The 22,621-nt window shown below is 41.0% G+C and overlaps 1 protein-coding gene and 1 long non-coding RNA gene across 2 annotated transcripts; both read left to right on the forward strand.

Moving 5' to 3' along the window:
• The first annotated feature begins 6,911 nt into the window (after positions 1–6,911).
• LOC140879540 (chlorophyll a-b binding protein 3C, chloroplastic-like) lies at positions 6,912–8,009 on the forward strand. Its single transcript, XM_073283292.1, has one exon. The coding sequence runs from the start codon at positions 7,145–7,147 to the stop codon at positions 7,937–7,939; it is 795 nt and encodes a 264-aa protein (XP_073139393.1). The 5' UTR covers positions 6,912–7,144; the 3' UTR covers positions 7,940–8,009.
• A 2,675-nt stretch (positions 8,010–10,684) lies between these two features.
• LOC140885418 (uncharacterized) lies at positions 10,685–11,500 on the forward strand. Its single transcript, XR_012150930.1, has 2 exons — positions 10,685–11,309; positions 11,376–11,500. It is a non-coding gene; the product is annotated as an uncharacterized lncRNA (long non-coding RNA).
• The last annotated feature ends 11,121 nt before the right edge of the window (positions 11,501–22,621 follow it).

Here is a 22,621-nt window from a genome sequence, read left to right on the forward strand (position 1 = left end):
GGGCCTCTTTGATGAGGTGATGTTCGAGCAAATTCCTAGAGAGAGCAATGAAAAAGCATATTCTCTGACCAAAATGGTCAGTTCACTTCATAGTTGGAAAACTAAGGAGGTAGTCGTGCAGGTGGAGATAACACCCTCTACTGAGCTCGTGCCAGTGGCTCAGGAGGGGAATGATTGGAGGAAAGAACTATTGGAGTATATGGAGAAGGGTGAGTTACCAAGGGATCCGAAAAGGGCATATCGGTTGAAGCAAAGAAGTTTCCGCTTTGTGATGGTGGAAGGAGTTCTTTATAAGAGATCATTTTCAGGACCTCTTCTCAAATGTTTGGGTCCTAAGGAAGCTCATTATGTCTTGAAGGAGATACACGAGGGGTGTTGCGGAAATCACCTGGGTTACTATTCTTTAGCCCGCAAGGTGCTCTTAGCGGGTTATTTCTGGCCTACTATCTTGAAAGATGCTCTGTCCTTGGTGACTTCTTGCGACAGTTGTCAGAGACATAGCAGACTCCAACACCAACTAGCAGCGTTGATGAAAGGAATCGTGGCAGCATGTCCCTTTGATCAGTGGGGAATTGATATTGTGGGTCCTTTCCCCACAGCTCCAGCTCAGAAAAAGTTCTTATTGGTGTCTATTGATTACTTCTCTAAGTGGGTAGAAGCGGAGGCTTTGGCTCGAATTACTGAAGGAGAAGTTCTGAAATTTCTGTGGAAGAATATTGTGTGCAGATTTGGAGTGCCGCGGAAGCTCATCTCTGATAATGGGAGGCAGTTTCAGGGAGCTCGTGTACAAACTTGGTGTAAAGAGATGAAAATACAACAACACTTCACCTCCGTTCATTATCCTCAGAGCAATGGTCAAGTGGAGGTGACTAACAGGTCTTTGGTGCAAAGTTTGAAGACGCGCTTGGTAAAAGCCCAAGGAAATTGGGTGGAAGAGCTTCCTAGTGTGTTATGGTCCTATCGTACCACACCGAGAATTGGGACTGAAGAGACTCCATTTAGTTTGATGTATGGAAATGAGGCAGTCCTGCCAGCAGAAATTGGAGAAAAGTCAGCTCGGATCATTTTCCATGATGAGAAAAATGGAGAAAGCAGAATGGAAGACTTAGACTTTTTGGATGAAAAGAGAGAAGCTGTTGCCATTAGAATGGAGACATATAAGAGCAGGATAGCTCGATCATATAATCGTCGGGTGCGCAGGAAGGGATTCCAGGTAGGAGATTTGGTGCTCAGGAGAGTTCAGGATGCAGCTGTAGGGAAGCTCGATCCTAAATGGGAAGGACCATACAAGGTGGTGATGAGGCTCAGTTTGGATGCTTAATACTTAGAAGATTCAAAGGGGAAGATGCTGAATAGACCTTGGAGTGCTTACAATTTACGCAAATACTATTCTTAAATGTTGCAAGAGCAATTTTCCTTTAAGTTGTAATTCATGCAAGCTACATTTTAATTTTATCTATAAGCAGTTACTTTTTTAGAAATATTGGCGTTAACATGCTTCAGCTCATCACCTTAGTCACGCCTCTTAGGCCCCTGACTTTGGTTCAGCTCATCACCTTAGTCACGCTTCTTAGGCCCCTTACTTTGGTTCAGCTCATCACCTTAGTCAAGCCTTTTAGGCCCCTGACTTTGGTTCAGCTCATCACCTTAGTCACGCCTCTTAGGCCCCTGACTTTGGTTCAGCTCATCACCTTAGTCACGCCTCTTAGGCCCATGACTTTGGTTCAAACTCATTATTCTGGCCACCTCAACCAAACACACTCATTTTCACTTGAGCACATCTAGCACCGGCAACTCAATTCAGCACATACTTAAACCAGAAGGGTAAAACTCCATAATGATCCTGTTGACCACACTTAATAAATAAGAAAGGCTACTTCACATCAGGCTTGCCAAGGTAAACTTGGAGCAGAAGAAGACAGGTCAGCTCGGGAACTCATTTTTAGTTCTCGGGTGACATAATACAGATCAGCTCGGGAACTCATTTCAAGCTCTCAGGTGATATAAGACATATCAGCTCGGGAACTCATTTTTAGTTCTCGGGTGACATAATACAGATCAGCTCGGGAACTCATTTCAAGCTCTCAGGTGATATAAGACATATCAGCTCGGGAACTCGGCCAAGCTCCCTCATAATATTTCCCAGGGTAGCTCGGGAGCTCAGCCAAGCTCCCTCATAATATTTCCCATGGTAGCTCGGGAGCTCGGAAGCTCGGCCAAGCTCCCTCATAATATGTCCCATGGCAGATCAGGAATCGGCTTCAGGAGCTAGGAAGCTCAGCTCGGGAATTGAGAGCTCAGCTCGGGAATGGGGAGCTCAGCTTAGCTCGGCCACCCAGGGCTCAGCTCAGCCCACTTACGGGTGGCATTATTTTCAGTGTTTGATGGCTTTCTTTGGGGAGCTCAGCTCAGCTCGGCCACCCAGGGCTCAGCTCAGCCCACTTACGGGTGTTAGTGTTATTTTCAGTGTTTATCAGGCTTTCTTTGGGGAGCTCAGCTTAGCTCGGCCACCCAGGGCTCTGCTCAGCCCACTTACGGGTGTTAGTATTATTTTCAGTGTTTATCAGGATTTCTTTGGGGAGCTCAGCTCAGCTCGGCCACCCAGGGCTCAGCTCAGCCCACTTACGGGTGTTAGTATTATTTTTAGTGTTTATCATGTTTCCTTTGGGGAGCTCAGCTCAGCTCAGCCCACCTACGGGTGTTAGTATTATTTTCAATGTTTATCAGGCTTCCTTTAGGGGGCTCAGCTCCGCTCAGCTCACCTCCGGGTGTTAAATATTTGGTTTTAATCTTGTATATGAAAGTTCAGCTTGTCTCAAATTGTTAATGAGGTTAGCTCAGGTTATGATAACATGAAGGAAAAGAGTAAATGAAGTGAGCTTGCATAACACCATAGAAATTAGGAAATGTTTACATCCACAAAAAACTTAATTAACTGTCATTCTCGCCCTCGCCCTCGCCCTCGCCCTCGCCCTCGCCCTGCTCATCTACGCCCCCATCCTCTTTTGCTGCTTCCGCTGAGGTAAGGGAGAGGGCAAATCCGTCTAGGTCCAGGAAGTCCAAAGGGGTCCCTTCAGGAGGGTAACCTGCTGCCCTGAACTGCTGAGTGCAGCCGTCGAACCCTTTGGCCAGGTAACCATAGGCTTGGGCAGCCACCTCATCCATATAATCATCGGACTTCAAGAATGCCTCCTTGAAGCCTTCAGCTCCCTTGGACAGCTCAGCTCGGGACTCTTCCAATTCTTGAAGGGCCTGAGCAAGTTGATCATGGGACCCCTTGAGTTCGCTCCGAAGATTTTCCTTCTGCACCTCGGAGACCCGAAAGTCATTTTGATGCTTCAGTCGTTCAGCTTGGAAGCCCATCTTCATCTCCTCCATTTGGGCCCGGATATTGGCCACTTCCTTCTCAGAAGCGAGTTTTAGGTCTTCTGCAGCCTGATTAAGCTCAGCAATGTGAGCCTCATAACTCCGGGTCTCCTTAGAAAGTTTCTTGCGAGCAATGGAAGCTCGAAGGGAGATCTCGACGTTCAGGACGGCAGCCTGAAAAGAAAAAAAAAGTAGGTAAATGCAAACATAAATGAGGAACATAAATAAAGGCGAAGGGAAAGTTACCTCAGCAGAGGCAGTGTTAGAGCGTTGCATCAGTTCAACCCATCCAAGGTTCTTCACATAATCGGCGTCAGCCTGGGAGATCATATCTCTGAGGACTGATCCGGCCATTGGAGTAGGGCCGACCCCCACGATGCGCAGGGCATCGTGGTACATCTCAAAGAAATTGGTCCTGCACCGGACCACTGGAGTCTGAGGCTTATCTGCCCTGAACTGACGGAGGGGCGCCACCTCCGGAATAGAGCCCTTCCCAGAGTCCAGCTCTACCACTTCAGGGCGAGGGCTGGATGTGGCCCGCCTTTTTGAGCCCTTAGAGTGAGTTGCAGAAGGCTCGGACTTACTAGCAGCTCGGGGTGAAGGGGCTTTAGGCTTGGCGGAGCTCCCCTCAGTCCTACCCCCAGATGGGGCAGTTGTTTTCTTCTTCTCCAACATTCTCTTCATGGCAGCATCCATAACTCTTTTTTCTGCACAAGACAAATGGAAGGTCAGGGCAGGAAATAATAAAGCATAACATTAGTGAAGCAGAGCACGAGCGGGTTAAGGGCCATACCTAAGTTTCCTCGGACAGAAACATCTGCCGAGCTGAGCCCATGGTGGCAGAGCAGGTCCTCTGCCAGAAGGGCAGAGACATCAAAGCACATTCCCCCTTATGGCCCTTAAGGCTCCAGTAAATAGCTCCCCTTGACGGAAGCCCGGGGCAGGAACATGCAAAAAGAGGGAGGGCATCCCTCCAGACTGAGCAGATGTCCCAGGCATCAGTAAGGTGAACAAAGAAGAAGGAGTTTTTCCAATTTTTGTTGGAACTAGGAGAGCCCTTGAAAAATTTGCAATTAGGGCGGCATGAGAAGTAAAAAGGGCCCTCCTCACAGCGTTTGGGAAGCAAAAAGTTGCATATGGTAAAACAATTCACTTCAAAACCTAAGGTTTTAAAAAGGACCACAAAGCTGCATAAGGTCCGAAAGGAGTTGGGGGTAAATTGTCCTAAGTGGAGCTCGTAGTAGCGACTGAGCTGTTGAAAGAGAATGGGGAGGGGAAACCTAAGGCCAGCTTCTAGCTGATCTACATAAAAAGTATAATATCCCATAGGGGGATTGTCAGCTCGGTCATCGAGGTCAGGAATGGTGAATTCATAACCCTCGGGAGCATGTGATAGAGCTCTTATTCTTTCCTCATCCGAGGCATCTAGCTCAAATGAGTACAGCTCAAACCAGGGCACTGAGGGGGCCTCGGGGTTATTCCCCAAATCATCATCCCGAGCGAAAGTTGAGGCGGGAGCAGGATCCTTGCCCATGGGCTCCCCTGCTGGGGTAATTGCGAGTGAATCGTATCGATCCACCTCAGCAAATACCTCATCTGAGCTCTCCTGATGAGGGCGGGATGAAAAAGCCATTAAGGGGTTTTAAACTTACTTGGGGAGCTCGGAAATCAAAAAGAAAAGAAGAGGACGGGAGTAAAAGCTAGAGAGAGAAAATATGCAAGAGGAATAGAAGTGAAAGTGAAAATAAATTTTACAGCGAGGCCTATTTATAGAAAGCTCGGATCAATTCAAGCCGTTGATTTTGGGACAGGTGGACAATTCAGATCAAATGGAATTCAAAAAGTTACCGTTGGGAGAGCAAAACAAAGTACTTCTTGTAAGAAGGACAGAGGAGCTCGGTAAGACACCTCAGCTCGGCATTTTCTTAGGGTCATCTCAAAACCAAAACAACGAATTTCGTGTCTTTGACCTCAGTTCGACTTTTAGGGGGGGACTTGTGATACCCTGGGAGCATATTAGCTCAGCTCATCGATGACCCTAAGCTCCAAAGGCTATTATCTGACAAGCTACGGAGGGGCAGGAAGCTCGGCTTCGGAAGCCCGGGAGGTCAGGACCTCGTCTTAGCTCCTTGTTATACTTTCTAGGTCAGGTCGGCCTTGGGAACTGGGTAGCTCAGCTCGGCCTCGAGATTTTTCCCATCACCATTCCTAGGTCGGGTCGGGAGCTCAGCTCGGCCTCTAGATTTTTCCCATCATTATTCTCAGGTCGGGAGCTCAGTTCAGCTCAGGTAGCTTAGCTCGTCCTCGATATTAGTAGGGAGTTGGCTTAGTAAATAGGTTCGATAACATTGGTGGGCTAGCTAAGATTTTAGGATCAGTGTTTAGGGTGAGCTTAGGGGCTCAGTAATAACTCCCTCACCCCTTTCCGTATGACCCTAGGGAGAGCAACAATATAGAATCTTAGTGATGACTGGTCAGCTCGGATAAAATGTACATGTCGATATTTCCATGGTTAAGATAGATTCAGACGAGATCTCCGCCTATATATTCGGGATCGTAATCCCGCGATTTTCGGGTTCCGGATAAGGAAGGTAAGCGTGAGATCCGGAGGCCTCTCCTATAAATACCAGGTTTACTTCCATTATTTGGATCCGAATTCTTTCACTCGTGTGCACACACCACTCTCTATATTTCACTATCCTAGCATCTGACTTGAGCGTTGGAGGGGATACGCCGGAACACCTTTCGGCCCCCCTTTAACATTCTTGTTCGTAGTTTCAGGCCAGCAGCAGTTCACCTTTTGTTGGTAGAGTTTTTTCAGCTCATCCAATAAGGTCATTTTATTGATATATCAAATAACAATATTGTAATTTACATGACTCATTTTAAATACAGTTTCTCTTCTCAAACTCATGTTCTCTCCACTTTATCCACTATCTTTTATTTTTTATAGATTATATTTCACACACGTTGTATGTGCGTGTGTAGATAGTATAACTTTATTTTCCAAGCAATATTACACGGTTATATTATTCTAAATAAAGAAACAATTTATGATAAAAAAAAAAAAAAGAAAAAAATGATTTTTGTCTAGTTGGCAATGAATAACCAACTCATCCAAAGTCTTCAAGATTTTAAGGCTTGCCAATCTTTTCCCAAGGTCTAGAAATTTCCACGTTGCTGTCAAAGTAGCAACTAAATAAAAAAGATGACATGTAAAAAATCTAATGTCGAATTAGATTAATACATCAGAAAACGTCCATTGATACACACACACATCGTTTGAGATAAAATTCACCACTAATCTAAATTTCATCGTATCAAATGGTGTGTTGTGATTGGTTTGGGACATTTTCACTCTTGTCATTTTTTTTCGTTTTGTCGCTACACAAAATCAAGTGTCGAATTAATTCTTCCACACAATTAAAACATCAGAAAACGTCAATTGATTGATACACACACACACAACCCCTCTACCAACCTCGTTTGAGATAAAATTCACCACTAATCTAAATTCCATCGTATCAAATGGTACGCTTGGCAAACTCCCATTGGTTGCAACAACAAATCTTTAGATTTTTGTCACCAAACATACAAAAATCTGAATCTAGTGGTGATATCAAAATGTCCCTAACCAATCACAACACCCCATTTGATTTCCAAAGATAAAGAATACGATAGAGCCCACTTGTATAAATACCTTACTAGCACTTCAACCAAAAATCAACCACTACTCCAAAACAATACAATTAGCAAAACCAGCCTTCTACAAACAGCAATGGCTTCATCTACAATGGCTCTCTCTTCCCCAGCCTTGGCCGGAAAGGCGGTCAAATCACCATCAACTTCAGAGATCACCGGCGCCGGGAGGATCTCCATGAGGAAGACTGCTTCAAAACCTGCTTCATCCGGCAGCCCGTGGTATGGCCCCGACCGTGTCAAGTACTTGGGACCATTCTCTGGTGAGTCCCCAAGCTACCTCACCGGTGAGTTCCCCGGAGACTACGGGTGGGACACCGCTGGACTCTCGGCAGACCCTGAAACATTCGCCAAGAACCGTGAGCTGGAGGTGATCCACAGCAGATGGGCCATGCTTGGAGCCCTGGGATGCGTCTTCCCAGAGCTCTTGTCTCGCAACGGTGTGAAATTCGGTGAAGCCGTGTGGTTCAAGGCTGGTTCACAGATCTTCAGCGAGGGTGGACTGGACTACTTGGGGAACCCGAGCTTGGTGCATGCACAGAGCATATTGGCCATCTGGGCTAGCCAGGTTATACTGATGGGAGCTGTTGAGGGGTACCGTATTGCCGGAGGGCCATTGGGAGAAATCACTGACCCACTGTACCCAGGTGGCAGCTTCGACCCATTGGGTCTTGCTGACGACCCTGAGTCATTCGCTGAGTTGAAGGTGAAGGAACTCAAGAATGGAAGGCTTGCCATGTTCTCCATGTTCGGATTCTTCGTTCAGGCTATCGTCACCGGAAAGGGTCCATTGGAGAACCTCGCCGACCACCTTGCAGACCCAGTCAACAACAATGCATGGGCCTACGCCACAAACTTCACTCCCGGCAAATGAATTTCACTGTTCAATTAAGGATGTATCCGTTTGTAATTAAACTTATGAATGAATGAGTCGATTTTTTCCAGTGTTCTTATTCTCTTTAACAATTAAGCTTTATTTAACTCAGAACAAACTAAAAATATGTTATCACATTATTTACTCTAGAAATGAATATTTTATAAAAAAAAAAACCTTGAGAGAGGAGTCGGAGGTGTGAAAAACTAAACAAAAGAAGGGAATTTTTGTGTTCGAAGTTCGAACATAGGGGCAAACCCAAGTTTTGTGTGGAGGATACCAATAACTCCTATATATGTGGACACTTCAATACCGGCTAGTTTTGACTCAATAAAAGTGTCTGAATATCTACTTATTCCAATTTCTCGAACTTTTGGAAGAACTTTTTCTACCAAGGGATGTGCTTGAAATCTCCAGTATCTCTTTATCCTTTGTAGAGGGGCTACGCATCTGGAAATTCAGTAAAGATGGCCAATTTGGACCAAAAATCTTTTAACAGTTTTCCTTCATTAATACATCTATACAAAAGCTACGAGAATTCATGACCATAAGACAATGGATCGGTCACGATTAAGACGTTTGCTCACAAATAAACACTACAATTTCTTCCCTTGATGGGTCTGTATGGCTACTAAAGATGTAGCAACATGAATTTAAACTGATACAGAGTTTGACACAGCCGCAAATATATCATTTTGAACGAAAAGACCAATTCTCCTTATGTACATTTCCATATCCCAGCTCATAACCACGTTGGTGAATGGAATCAAAATTTAAAAAAAAAAAAACTCAGAAATTCAAAGCATCCGAAGAACAAAAAAAACGCAAGCAGAGAGTACCTGAAATAAACCTCTGATCGGAAAAGGGGGCAGGCAATGAGAATGGTTCAGATCGAATCTTGTAGAGATTTCCCTAAACACCAACAAAGTTGAGATCGAATCTTGTAAAAACAAGAAAACAAATAGAAAATTAGACCAAAAAACCTCTAATCGGAGAGTAGAGTCGGCGCGACGGGCGGATGGCGGAGGAGATCGAGCATGGCAGCTGTGGAATTCTGCCCTGGATAATGAATGCCAGCTGGGGGAGGGAGAGACTGGATTTTATTTTATATATTTTTAAGAAAAATATTTCTTATTAGCGACCAATATTTGGATTGGGTTTCAAATTAGAGATCAAAATAATTACCGAGACCTAATTTGGGGAAAATCCCGGTTCAGTCCTAAATATTTGGACACATTTCCTGTTCAGTCTTAAATATTTGGATGTTACCGATTTGGTCCTAAATCTTTCCCAAAAATTCCCGGTTCAGTCTTAAACGTTTATATGTTCCCGGTTTGGTTCTAAATGTTTCTCAAAAGTTTCCTGTTCAGTCCTAAATATTTTTACATTGCCGATTTCGTGCCAAATATTTCTCAAAAATTCCCGATTTGATCCTTCCATCTATCCATCTACTCGTGTGTTAAAACTAACATCGCGTAGTGTTATATCATTTATAATTGAGTTTTATATTATTTATTATATATTTAACATTAAACAAGTTGTAAATAAAACACAAATTTATTAGGGTTTTTATCCAAATTTAAATCAATTTTACACAATGTTCAAAATAAAAATACTAAATTCATGATGCTACAAAATAAAAACTTAAATAAAATAAACGAAACTTGAGGAATTAAAATTTAATGATGTTATTTCACATTTCTATTAATTTTGTTATATTCTCATTAATGATGTTTGCACATTTAAGAAAAAATTTGAAAGTTGGAAAAAGATATATATTTTTTAAAACTTTTTTTATAATTTAAAAAATACTATTTGAAAAAAAATTATTATTAAATAAAACTTAATTTCATATCACTACTTCAACGATGGTCAAATACTTCATTATATTTTCTCAATTGTTAACCATAAGTATTCTTCTCTTGAAAAATTTGATGAAAATTTCAAATATTTTGTGAAATAAGTAATACTCACTACAAGAAAATATGGAAACAACAACATAGATATAACAACGTTTTGGAGTGCAGCCACCGTCCTCCTGCATCCGGGGTCTTTGTATCGGACCTATTGTCTTCGCCTTGCTTTACTTCAAGGCTCGGACGCCGAGTCCCTCAGTCCTTTACTTGCTCTACTTCACAGCTCTATCCTCCCATACGGATTGCCAGCAGTAACCTAGGATATCTTCCAACCCAGACGTATGACAAGCCTCTCGTAAAGCATAGTAAAGCTAGTAGTATTTTACTAATCCATATGCAGATGGTACTCTCCAGACATTAAAGTAGAGTTTTGGAGGACATTCTCTCGGTTTAGGCCTTTACAAAGAGACTGCCGCCTTCTTGTACTACTCCGCTTTCCTCTTCAGCTTCAACTCTAATCTGAAACTAGATCAATAGCCAACAAGAGGAAACCGTATCCACTTTGATACAAGGGTATCTTGCTAAACCCACCATCCCAGCCACTCCTGTGATAGATGATGGATCCTGAGTTAAATCCCGTAACAAGATACCAGCTGGAGTAATGTTTTCGACAGTCATATAAGATAATATGAGATGAGCCTTCGCGGCGATTGAGCAATACAAAAACAAGTAGCATGGAGCTTACCTGGAACTGAGCTAAAGAGGGAGGCCCTTTATGGGCCCCCGAGAGCGAGGCTTCGCCGATTGAGAATACCTCATGAATAACTCTCTATAAATGACTATAAAGGAGTGGAACTTAGTGACTGACTTCCTAGTTGGAAGGCTGGGATGGTGGGTTTAGCAAGATACCCTTGTATCAAAGTGGATACGGTTTCCTCTTGTTGGCTATTGATCTAGTTTCAGATTAGAGTTGAAGCTGAAGAGGAAAGCGGAGTAGTACAAGAAGGCGGCAGTCTCTTTGTAAAGGCCTAAACCGAGAGAATGTCCTCCAAAACTCTACTTTAATGTCTGGAGAGTACCATCTGCATATGGATTAGTAAAATACTACTAGCTTTACTATGCTTTACGAGAGGCTTGTCATACGTCTGGGTTGGAAGATATCCTAGGTTACTGCTGGCAATCCGTATGGGAGGATAGAGCTGTGAAGTAGAGCAAGTAAAGGACTGAGGGACTCGGCGTCCGAGCCTTGAAGTAAAGCAAGGCGAAGACAATAGGTCCGATACAAAGACCCCGGATGCAGGAGGACGGTGGCTGCACTCCATTTCCGACTAGGGAGTCGGGATGAAGAAGTAGGGGACGGGATTAATAGAAACAACGGCTCCATACGGAATGACCTTGGGGTTGAGGCGTATATTCTTGTTGGTAATAGGGAAGGACGTATAATGACCATCTTAATATAGGTGTTGATTATATGGGTTAATACTTAAGTATGAAGGGAGTCCTGCTTTTTTTCGGTAGACCCTTACTCTATTCCATCATAGGATGATGGAATAGACGGGTCGGTTAGCTCAGTAAGGAAGGACCACTACTCAATTCAAGCATCGGATGATTGAATTGGTGGTCCGGACCTTATTAGCTCAGGATTCCGGATTCTTAGTTTTCTTGCCATGTGCCCCAACAAGAAAGCGCCCAGACCCATTCCGGTGGTGGGTTGAAATAGCTTCCCCCTCGTGTCTCGTACAATCAAGGGCAAGGAGCGGGGGGCCCCAACCTATACTAAGAATAAAGAGGGGCTCCCTCCTTACTCTTCTTACTCTTTAAGAAGTCCTTTTAAGCTCTATAAAGAAATTCCATATAGTATTATTACGTATGGAGCCACCGTCGGCCAAGTATAGCGTCGTGAAAGTGTTGTTAAATGATGTTTTTTGACCTTTCACAACGCTTTTTCTTAAAAGCGTTGTCTATAAGCGCTACTTTCACATCAACGACAACACTTTTAATAAAGCGTTGTTAATTTGTGTTGTAATAAATATTTACGACAACGCTTATTATAAGGGGTTGTGGATGAGCGTGTTTTTGAGAGAGATATATAATAGATATAAATATATAAATTTAATAGATACATACACCACTTAAAAAAAAAAACACATAATCGGTATCTTCTCTCTCCTTCCCAAAAGCCATTCTCGCGATCCCCTTTTCCTCAAACCCTAGCAGCCTCTCCATGCCGTCGATTCGCTGCCCTAGCCGCCGGAAAGCTACCGGTTGAAGCTAGAAAAGGTAAGAGCTCGTACTTGGCTTCAATTTAATTCCAATATATCTAGGAATCTCGGGCCAAAGATCAAATCGTCACGCCTAGCTCGTTCGCGATTGGAGTTGCGCTAGTTCTTGTTCTTTACGACTTTGATCTATTTCTTTTCATTCTTGGTTTTTTAGCTTCGCTCAATCAATCGTCTCTCGTCTTTGCTCAATCGATCGTCTCCATTACTCCGTGTTGCTCTGTCTGAAATTAGCCGTCAGAAAGCTACCCATTTCATAGTTGGTTTGACGCTGGGTAAGATTGTTCATTTGCCTCGAGCTCTTGTAGATTCTCTTTAGATGAAATCTGATTTCTGCTAATCCTTTAACGTTTTTCATATTGTACATTGTGTTTCCTGAAATGCGAATGTTATTTTCAACCTTAGATGTATTTTAACTTCAGCATCCAAGTTTTTACTCCCGATGCTTTTTTCTGTTCCAAGTGTTACGACGACGATGGTCGCCTCAAAAGAACTGGTATAGTTTCTTATATTCTCAGCCAATTTTTCTTTCATGTAAAGTTATGTTCTTGATTGAATGGTTTTCTTTTTTCCTCTGCCGTGAATAGGTACTCTCTGGACTGCAAGTGCTCATCTTGTTCTAATATAGAAACTGAAAAATACTGGTGAGAAGAGAAGGCCAGCAATTGTCTTCTTACATAGTAAAAATAAATGCAAAGAGTGGTCGCGACCATTGCTCGAGGTAACCAGAAGTACTTTTTTAGATGCTCAAGGCATTACCAATTTTTTGATGCATTTTTTGAAGAGAAGGCCAGCAATTGTCTTCTTACATAGTAAAAATAATTATTGTGCAATGTATCGAATACTATGTAGCAAATGGTGATTGTATTGATGCATTTTAATTTGGAAATGCAGGTATCTTGCTTGTTCGCAGGTATCTTGCTTGTTCGCTGTATTTTTAGACCCACTGTTCTTTTTTCTTCTCTCTGTGAAGCAGGTATGCATGTTTGTTTTAATTTATTTTCAATTTTTATTATCCAACAAACAAATAACTTTCCTTATATCGGTTTTTTATTCGAAGAACAAAACAGTTGTTGAAATCAAGCTGCAAATTCTGTCAAAATAAATGCTATAAGTCAATTTTAACAAAGATATATTATGGGTCGAGCATTGGGAAAGATTTTTCTTGATTTTATTTGTGCATACCTTAGCATATTGTTTCAAAGTCATATTTGTTTAGACTCCTGTTGAATGTGGTAGCACATGCAATGCTATGATGCCGGTTGTGCTCATTATGAATTGTTCCTGATTAACCATACCTATATTTTAACCCAAGGCATTCTATGAATATCTGTGCTTTTACTTGTCACTTGAAGAGGTTGATATAAATAAACTCGTCTCAAGTTTAATGTCATTACTTTTGACAAGGATAACAAGTGTATTGTGTTAGTTTGGCCCCTGACAACAACGATGGTGGTCTTGCGGAGCATGACTGACTTCATTTATTTGCTTCATATCCTTCTTCAGGTAATTATATGTACTTGGTGGAGCAGAGAGGCCTTATGCTTCGTTTATTTTCGCTAGTAGTTATATGAGCTGGAAACTAAAGTCAGTCATTTAATTTTACAGTAAGGATGTGTTTAATTTTTTTAATTCTCTTGCTGTAGGATATTAAAAAGACACGTAGAGGATTTTATAATTATTTCTGATGCTTCCTTTTTGACGAACATGTTTTACGAGTGAAGATATGTGTCAATTTTGCAGGTCCGATTGGCTTATGTTGCTCCTGAATCTAGAGTTGTGGGATCTGGAGATTTAGTTGATGATCCTAAAAGGATTTCCCGGAATTATCTTTTTGGATATTTCATCATCGATGTCTTTGTTGTATTTCCCCTTCCACAGGTATCATACTCTGTCTTCCAATGATGATGTTAAAATCCAAGATTCCGTTCGATTTTGTCCCATGACGTTATGATGATTGAGGCATGTCAAGTTTTTAACATATAATGAATTCTTGCCATGATATTATCTAGATGGAGTATATCACATTGCTGCCATTCGCATTTTCTTTATGACGTTATGATGATTGAGGCATGTCAGCTTCTTCATCTTGATAAATGATATTTATATGTAAAACTTTGAGATATTTGGCTAATAGGGATGAGGTTTTGCTCAAAAGTATCATGCTATGAGTGGAGTCTTTGGTTGGCCATCTGTAGCTGTTTAAGGTCATGGACACTGAGAAGAAGAAATTCAATGCTTTTAATTTGGAAGTCATTATTTGTTGGTCTTCTTTTCCTTGCAAAATATTATAAACTATATTTATGTATTAATTTCATGATTAGATACGATGTATGATATGTATGCTCTTGTATTATTACTCATGGTTAAATAACAGTTCTTTTAATAACATAAATGATCTATTTTGGTTAGAATATATATCACGTTTTGAACAGTTTCGAGAATAATTTGCGGATATTGGCGTTGAAGAATTGATTCGTTTGCTCTCATGCTTTGACAGCAGCTTTAGCGCTCGTGTAGCTTAGAAATTGAGTATAATGAACTTGAATAGTACAGATTCTGAATCTGCATTATGAAGAAAACTTGTAGTGCTCTGTGTTGTCTTTGATTTGGCACTGGAAACAGGTCATTTGAATTAAAATTTAAAGAGATATGCCCATTTTTCTGAAACTGCACTGTATGAAGAATAATGTTTTGCACCTACTGTCATTTCGAAATCTGGTATTTATCAGTGCATATTTTGAGGTTGAAATTCACATAAAACTTGTAGATAATTGTGTTTTCTTTGATTTGTAGGTTGAAATCTGGATTTGTATGGGATACTCTGGGCCACATTGTCACAATTATCATGTCATTCGGGGTGCTTCAGATCTCAAGTACCTTCTTCAATCATTTTTTTTTTGTTTTCTGTAATAGATTTTGCTTTTTTCATTAAATCAACCCTTGTTGGTTTCAGGGTCACTCTTGCAGACGAAACCACTTGTATTTACCTTATCAAATCTTATACCCACGTTGTATTTTCAAATGGTTAGACAAAATGACTTGACTAGTAATTTTTTGTAGTGGGTCTTGTATATATATTGTTAAAGTAATTTCCTGGGCATATAGTGTAAGGATTCCACTTTAATGTTCTAAAAATCATTTCATCCAGCATCTTGCTTTTATGATTTTCCGTTTTTCATTTCTACTTGATAGATCTCTGTTATTCTCTTTCCATTTGTGACTTTTATGTTATTTTTATTTCCTTGTGTCCAGCGGTTAAAAAATTTTTACTGGATGCAAATTTTATTTTAATGACTGATATCTTCTTCTTCTCTCTCTGTTTTTTTTCAATAATCTGTTAACTAGTATTTGTTTTGGAAACAAGAGCAAAATGAGGCAGTAAAATTACTATGCAAGATGTAGAGATTGTTGGCGTTGGAATTGCTGGCCTAGCAACAGCCTTGGGACTTCAAAGGTATCTCTGATTTCGCTGTATATAAAAAATTAATCATGGGTTTTAAGAAAATTAAATCGAATCTTTTTTTTGTAAACTAGCTATTATATATTTGATTTCACAGGTTGGGAATCCGGAGTCTGGTGTTGGAATCGACAGACTCCTTGAGAACAACATTCAACTTTCTTGGAATGTGGCCGAATGCTTGGAAGGCAATGGATGCACTTGGTGGCATTGGACAGACCCGTCGTGCAAAACACACACAGCTTACTGGGTGACTCTACTACCTGATCGAGTGTTAATTTACCATACTCCTTCACATTGTTTGCGTCTTTGGTTTCTTAAGAATCGTGTGTTTCCCTTTTGTGCAGCATCGTGACTACTTCTGTAGTTTCTGGTGAGATCACTGCAGACAGGCATATTAAACCCACAAACTTGGAGTAAGTACTTTGGTTTGTTTGACAATCAATTCAGAGTGTAATCTTGGTTGCAAGAGTCATAAACACAGTGGTTGTAATTGATCTCGTTATCAGACTTGGATATTACCTGTCAAAAGTTACAAGTTAAATTAATTCGGCCATTAGAAAGTGTTGGAGAACGGTGTTCAGATCAATCAGAATTGATACCCGGTGCAGCGGAAGTTTTAAAATTTTATATGGAACGATTCCATATCATGGGTATCAAAACTTTACGATTAAATTGTGCGTGTAAAAATTAAATAACAATTAAATTTTTACCTTGAATCTCGAAACGAGATTATGGACACCAACAGATAACTCTGCTCTTGTTGTATATCCCAGGAACTGATGGACGAACAATTCTTCAATCAGGTCCACGAACATAAGTTTAATCCCTCTGATAGATTGCACTAGAAAATCTATCAGAAGTTTCTACGAAGAGAATTAACGAATTTGATCCGTTAAACCAGACTGCAAATTCAAAATTCACAGGCTGGATTTTCTGACAGAGAGAGGAGAAGGGCGGCGGCCACTAGAGAGAAAACAGCTAGGGTTTTCGAAAATTTTGTGACCTCTGTTGTCTAATTTCTGTACTGCAATAACTTATTTATAATGTGGGCTGCTAACAGCTTAGGGCCCATTAGTCATAAGTTCAAGTCTGACAAGCAAAGCCCGCATGTTCAGAAATTAATATAAAATTCATCGTGACTCAGATTGATAAACCAATTTCACCAATGTGCACAGAAACCATTTCTGCATCTTTTAAAGTCAAGATAAATTTTCTGAATCCGAATTCAGTGATTTCCAAAAATGTCCATCCCTATGTCATTTTAGGAAATCTTACTCTTCTACTCTGATATAAGAAGTCCTACTTCTTTGTTCATTAAATTTAACTCTTTAAATTTAACTATCTCAACGGGGATTAAAAATCCATTACTTGTGTGACCCTCAATGGTTCAGGGATACAGCTAGCCGTGGGCTCATAACTCCTTGTGACTCGGAACAACAATTTCCGACTTGCCCATCGAATCATGATAAGAGCGCCTAGCAACATCGCCCCATGATTCCCTAGGTATCACTGATAGTGCCTGCAAGAACCAATAGATTTTGGTTAGCGTACAGTACGGTCCCTTCATCCATATATCCCGATCGAATCAACAACTATTGGTAAATCGAGAGTCGTTCGAGATTCGATAACTATGCAATGCATCTTGAAGATCAAATAGTGACATCGCATGTGCTACTAAGAAACCATTTCTTAAAATACATCATGTACTCTGGCCAGAGATTCGTCACACTAATATCTCCTCAGATTGCATAGGATATCCACACTAGCAAGTATGTGGTGAATCCTTGATAACAAAGCATCGACTCCTATATGTGTCGTAACTGTACCCAATCCCGACACCTGATGACCCCAATAGAGTCGGTAAACGAGTCAAAGTACAATACTAGCATATAGAGTCTCAATGATGTTTCAAGTAGTAAGGACTAATGGTGTACAACCAAAACCGCGGACTTTATCCACTCGATAAGTGATAACCACTTGGAAAGTCCGGATAGGGTAGTTCGATCATTCATCGTATGAATATCCATTTGCATGCTTTGAACATCTCTATGTTCCATACCAATGAAACGTGGTACTCGGAATCGCAAATGCTAGTCTCAATCTCGAGCGATCCTTATCCTTATTAACGGACGGCTCAATCGACTAGGAACTGTTTAGAATATACAGTGACTATAAGATGTGTTTCATGATAGCCATCCCCATGTGCCACCACATCTTACATACACTATAGTATATTCAAAGTCTTCATCTAAACATCTTATAGTATGTCACAACATAATAATATGATAAAATATAAAGCAAATGCCATTATAAAAGTGTAAATTATATTAAACAAAATATTGTTTATACATAGAGTCACAAAAGCCCTTAGCCACAAGTTGGCTCACCGGGCACCCACTCTTTCAATCTCCCACTTGCCCTAAAGCCAACTAGTCATACTACGCAGTCCCATTGCTTCGCGATGTTTGTCAAATAATGGTCCTGGCAAGGGCTTAGTAAGTAGATCAGCGATATTATCTGCAGAGGCCACTCTCTCGACAGTGATGTCTCCTCTTTCCACGATCTCCCGGATGATGTGGTATTTTCTCAGTACGTGTTTGGATCTTTGATGAGACCTTGGTTCCTTTGCCTGAGCAACGGCACCCGTGTTGTCACAGTACACCGGGACTGGACCAACAGCTTCAGGAATGACGCCCAACTCTTGGACGAAATTCCTCATCCAAACGGCCTCTTTAGCAGCAGCTGATGCCGCAATGTATTCTGCCTCAGTGGTGGAATCCGCTGTGGTGTCCTGCTTGGAACTCTTCCAAGAGACAGCACCGCCATTGAGCATGAACACAAATCCAGAGGTTGACTTCGAGTCATCCACGTCACTTTGGAATCTAGAGTCGGTATAGCCTTCCAATTTCAGTTCTCTTCCTCCATATACCATGAACATATTCTTAGTCCTTCGTAAGTACTTAAGAATGTCGTTCACGGCTTTCCAATGCATTTGACCGGGATTGGCTTGATATCTGCTCGTGACACTCAGAGCAAATGCTACATCCGGTCTGGTAGATATCATCCCATACATGATACTACCTATGGCTGACGCATATGGTACATGTGTCATTTTCTCTATCTCTTCATCAGTCTTGGAACACATGGGCTTGGATAGAGAAACTCCATGATACATAGGTAGATGTCCTCTCTTGGACCCATCCATTGAAAACCTTTTCAATATTGTGTCGATGTAGGTTGCTTGAGTGAGTCCTATCATTCTCTTAGATCTATCTCTATAGATCTGTATCCCTAGAATATAGGATGCCTCACCCAAATCCTTCATCTAGAATCTACCTGATAACCATATCTTTGTTGACTGCAACATCCCTACATCATTCCCAATGAGTAGGATGTCATCAACATAAAGTACTAAGAATGTCACAGCATCCTTAATTACTTTCTTGTACACGCATGGTTCCTCCGGGTTCTTGATGAAACCAATATCCTTTATTGTTTCATCAAATTTCTGGTTCCAACTTCTTGATGCTTGTTTGAGACCATAGATCGATCTCTGAAGCTTGCATACCTTATGCTCGCTTCCCATGGATGTGTATCCCTCAGGCTGCGTCATATAGATCTTTTCCTTAATGTTTCCATTAAGAAATGCAGTCTTCACATCCATTTGCCATATCTCATAGTCATACCAAGCAGCTATGGCAATAAGGATTCTTATGGACTTGAACATTGCAACTGGTGAAAAGGTTTCATCATAGTCAACTCCTTGTCTTTGAGTATAATCTTTCGCCATCAATCGTGCCTTGTAGGTCAATACCTTACCATCAGGCCCAAGATTTCTCTTGTAGATCCATTTACACCCTATTGGAATAATTCCATCGGGAGGATCTACTAAAGACCAAACTTGGTTTGTATGCATCGAATCTATTTCCGACTGCATAGCTTCAAGCCATAAATTTGAATCCGCATCAGAAATTGCTTCCTTGAAGTTTCTTGGATCACATCCAACGTCGGGTTCATCTTGATCCCCTTCAAGAAAAAGACCATATCGAATAGGAGGTATAGAAGTCCTCTCGGATCTTCTAGGTATAGGCGTGTCCTCTGAAGATTCTTGAGGTATGGGATCATTATTTTGTATTTCGGGTTCTTCTCGAATTTCTTCGAGTTCCATCATCTCGCCTTTCTTATCCAATAAGAACTCCTTCTCCAAGAAGGTGGCATTCCTTGAAACAAACACTTTTGTTTCAGTAGGAAGATAGAAATAATATCCGATTGAATTCTTCGGATACCCTACAAAATAACATAAGGTGGATCGACTATCATACTTATCTCCCACTGTCTGCTTCACGTAAGCAGGACATCCCCAAATCCTCAAGTACGAATACTTAGGAACTTTGCCATTCCATAACTCGTATGGTGTTTTATCCACTGCTTTGGTGTGGACGTTGTTCAACAACAATACCGCCGTTTCAAGTGCGTAGCCCCAAAACGAAGGTGGAAGCTCAGTGAAGCTCATCATGGATCGAACCATGTCCAACAAAGTTCGATTACGACGCTCCGATACACCATTTAGCTGAGGTGTCATAGGAGGAGTCCACTGAGAGAGAATCTCATTCTCTTTCAGATAGTCCAAAAACTTGGTACTTAAGTATTCTCCACCTCGATCCGATCGAAGTGCTTTAATACTTTTACCTAGTTTGTTTTCTACTTCAGCCTTGAATTCTTTGAACTTTTCAAATGCTTCAGACTTATATTTCATTAAATATAAATACTCATACCTTGAATAATCATCAGTAAAGGTAATGAAGTAGGTGTGGCCAAATTGAGTACCAATTCTAAATGGACCACAAACATCTGTATGGATCAAATCCAACAGATTTTGACTACGCTCAGGTTTCTCCTTGAATGGAGATTTAGTCATTTTTCCTTTCAGGCAGGATTCACAACTAGGTAGAGAGTTAATATCAGACATATCAAACATGCCCTCTCCCACTAGCTTGTTCATCCTCCTTGAGGAAATATGACCTAGCCTAGCATGCCAAAGGTTTGCCGGGTTTTGACTATCGATTTTCCTTTTGTTCGTTGTTACCGGTTTATCAACATAATTTATTGGAACGTCTTTTAATTTTAAGTTATATAGATCGTTTTCAAGTTGTCCATTTCCAATCAAACATTCATTCTTGTAAATATTGCAAATCCCATTCACAAAATTGCAAGAAAAACCATCTCTATCAAGCATAGAAACAGAAATAATGTTTTAATCAAATCTGAAACAAATAAAACATCTCTCAAAAGTAACTTAAAATCGTTCTGCAAAATTAAATAAACGTCTCCCACAGCTTTGGCTTCAACTCTAGAACCATTTCCGAGTCTCAGATGGGTCTCACCCATTCTAAGCTTGCGACTTCTTGTCATCACCTGCAAATCATTGCAAATGTGAGATCCACATCCGGTATCCAATACCCAAGAAGTAGTATTAAGTGAAACATTTATTTCAATATAAAACATACCCTTCGCAGTTCGCAACTGCTCTAGATATTCCTTGCAGTTACGTTTCCAATGATCGGGTTTCTTGCAGTGATGGCAAACATCCTTGGACTTTTCCATGTTTGAAGCCTTTGTCTTGTTCTTCTTCTCGGGTCCGGTTTTCTTGGATGGGGCAGAACGTTTCTTACCCTTTGTACTTGGCCCCTTCTTAGCAGAAGAAGAGGAGCCCACCAAGAGAACCGGTTTATCCTTCTTTAAAGTGGCTTCATAAGTTACAAGCATATTGACCATCTCTTCAAGGGAGGCCTCTATCTTGTTCATATTGAAATTCACCACAAAACCTTCAAACGATGAAGGAAGAGAGAGAAGTAATAAATCCACATTGAGTTCATGCTCCAATACCAAATCAAGCGTTACCAACTTCTGAATGAGCCAAATCACGCGTACCCCATGATCACGGACCGAAGTCCCTTCACGCATGCGACATGTCATTAACTCTTTTACAGTAGCGAAGCTTTCAGCTCTCGATTGAGCCCTAAAAAGTTCCTTGAGTTGTACGTGAATGTCAGCAGCATTCACGGTATCCTCAAATCGCCTCTGGAGTTCATCATACATCGAAGCTTGCATATAGCATTTGGCCTTGATATCATGGTCCCACCATATATCAAGTTTGGCCAACTCTTCCGGACTTATATCAGCTGGTGCTTCCTTCGGAGGAGATTTTTCTAACACGTAGAGCATCTTCTCCGAGGTCAAGACAATCTCCAACTTACGGAACCATTCCGTATAGTTTGCGCCAGTCAGTTTATTTTTTTCGAGAATAGAGAATAGTGGATTGCGCGAATTCATCTTAATGAAATACTGAAAAGAAACAGACAATAATCAGTGATTGTTTAATTAATTTACTAAGACATAAAATAGGCAAAATTTATTTTATGAATCTCACTCCCACTATTTTAACGATTTCACTACCCTCTAGTGAAAACGGGAAACTGTTTTCCTTAGTGGGAACATGGAGTCCAATTGACAAACTATGGTCCCGAATAATATCAGTCAACCATAATTTTCAAAAGGTAGTGCCCAATTGCTTCCAAAGCAACCTCCACGTTTTTACCTCATGTCCAATAAGGGCCCAATAATATGACGTCGTTTATTGTGACACGTCAAGATGACCCATCAATATTAAGTTGTGATGGACGGTCGCCATGTGGATCCCCAATAATATGAGCAAATCACATGGGAGTTCCACCCAACTTACAACATGTGTCGATCCAATGTAGAGCTTTCCGACGAACGGGCCCCCCCAATAATATGAGCCGGACCGTATCCGCGGGTAGCATCTCATACATTGATCGTTGATGGAAGGTAGGAACATTTAAACAATATTTAAATTTCCTTTATTTATCTTGATATCAATTTTAAATCATATTTAAAATGAGGGATTTTAATTTTGAAAATTTGTCTCATCATTTAAAATTTGTATGCTTGCGGGATTCATACAATTTAGTCTAAACATGCATACAACAATAATATAATATATTATTTAGGATGATCGATTCCATTTCTAATCGACCCGTGGTTGCCAATCACGAGTCTAAGT

This window comes from Henckelia pumila, chromosome 2 (assembly GCF_033568475.1).
Source record: "Henckelia pumila isolate YLH828 chromosome 2, ASM3356847v2, whole genome shotgun sequence".
NCBI lineage: Eukaryota > Viridiplantae > Streptophyta > Magnoliopsida > Lamiales > Gesneriaceae > Henckelia > Henckelia pumila.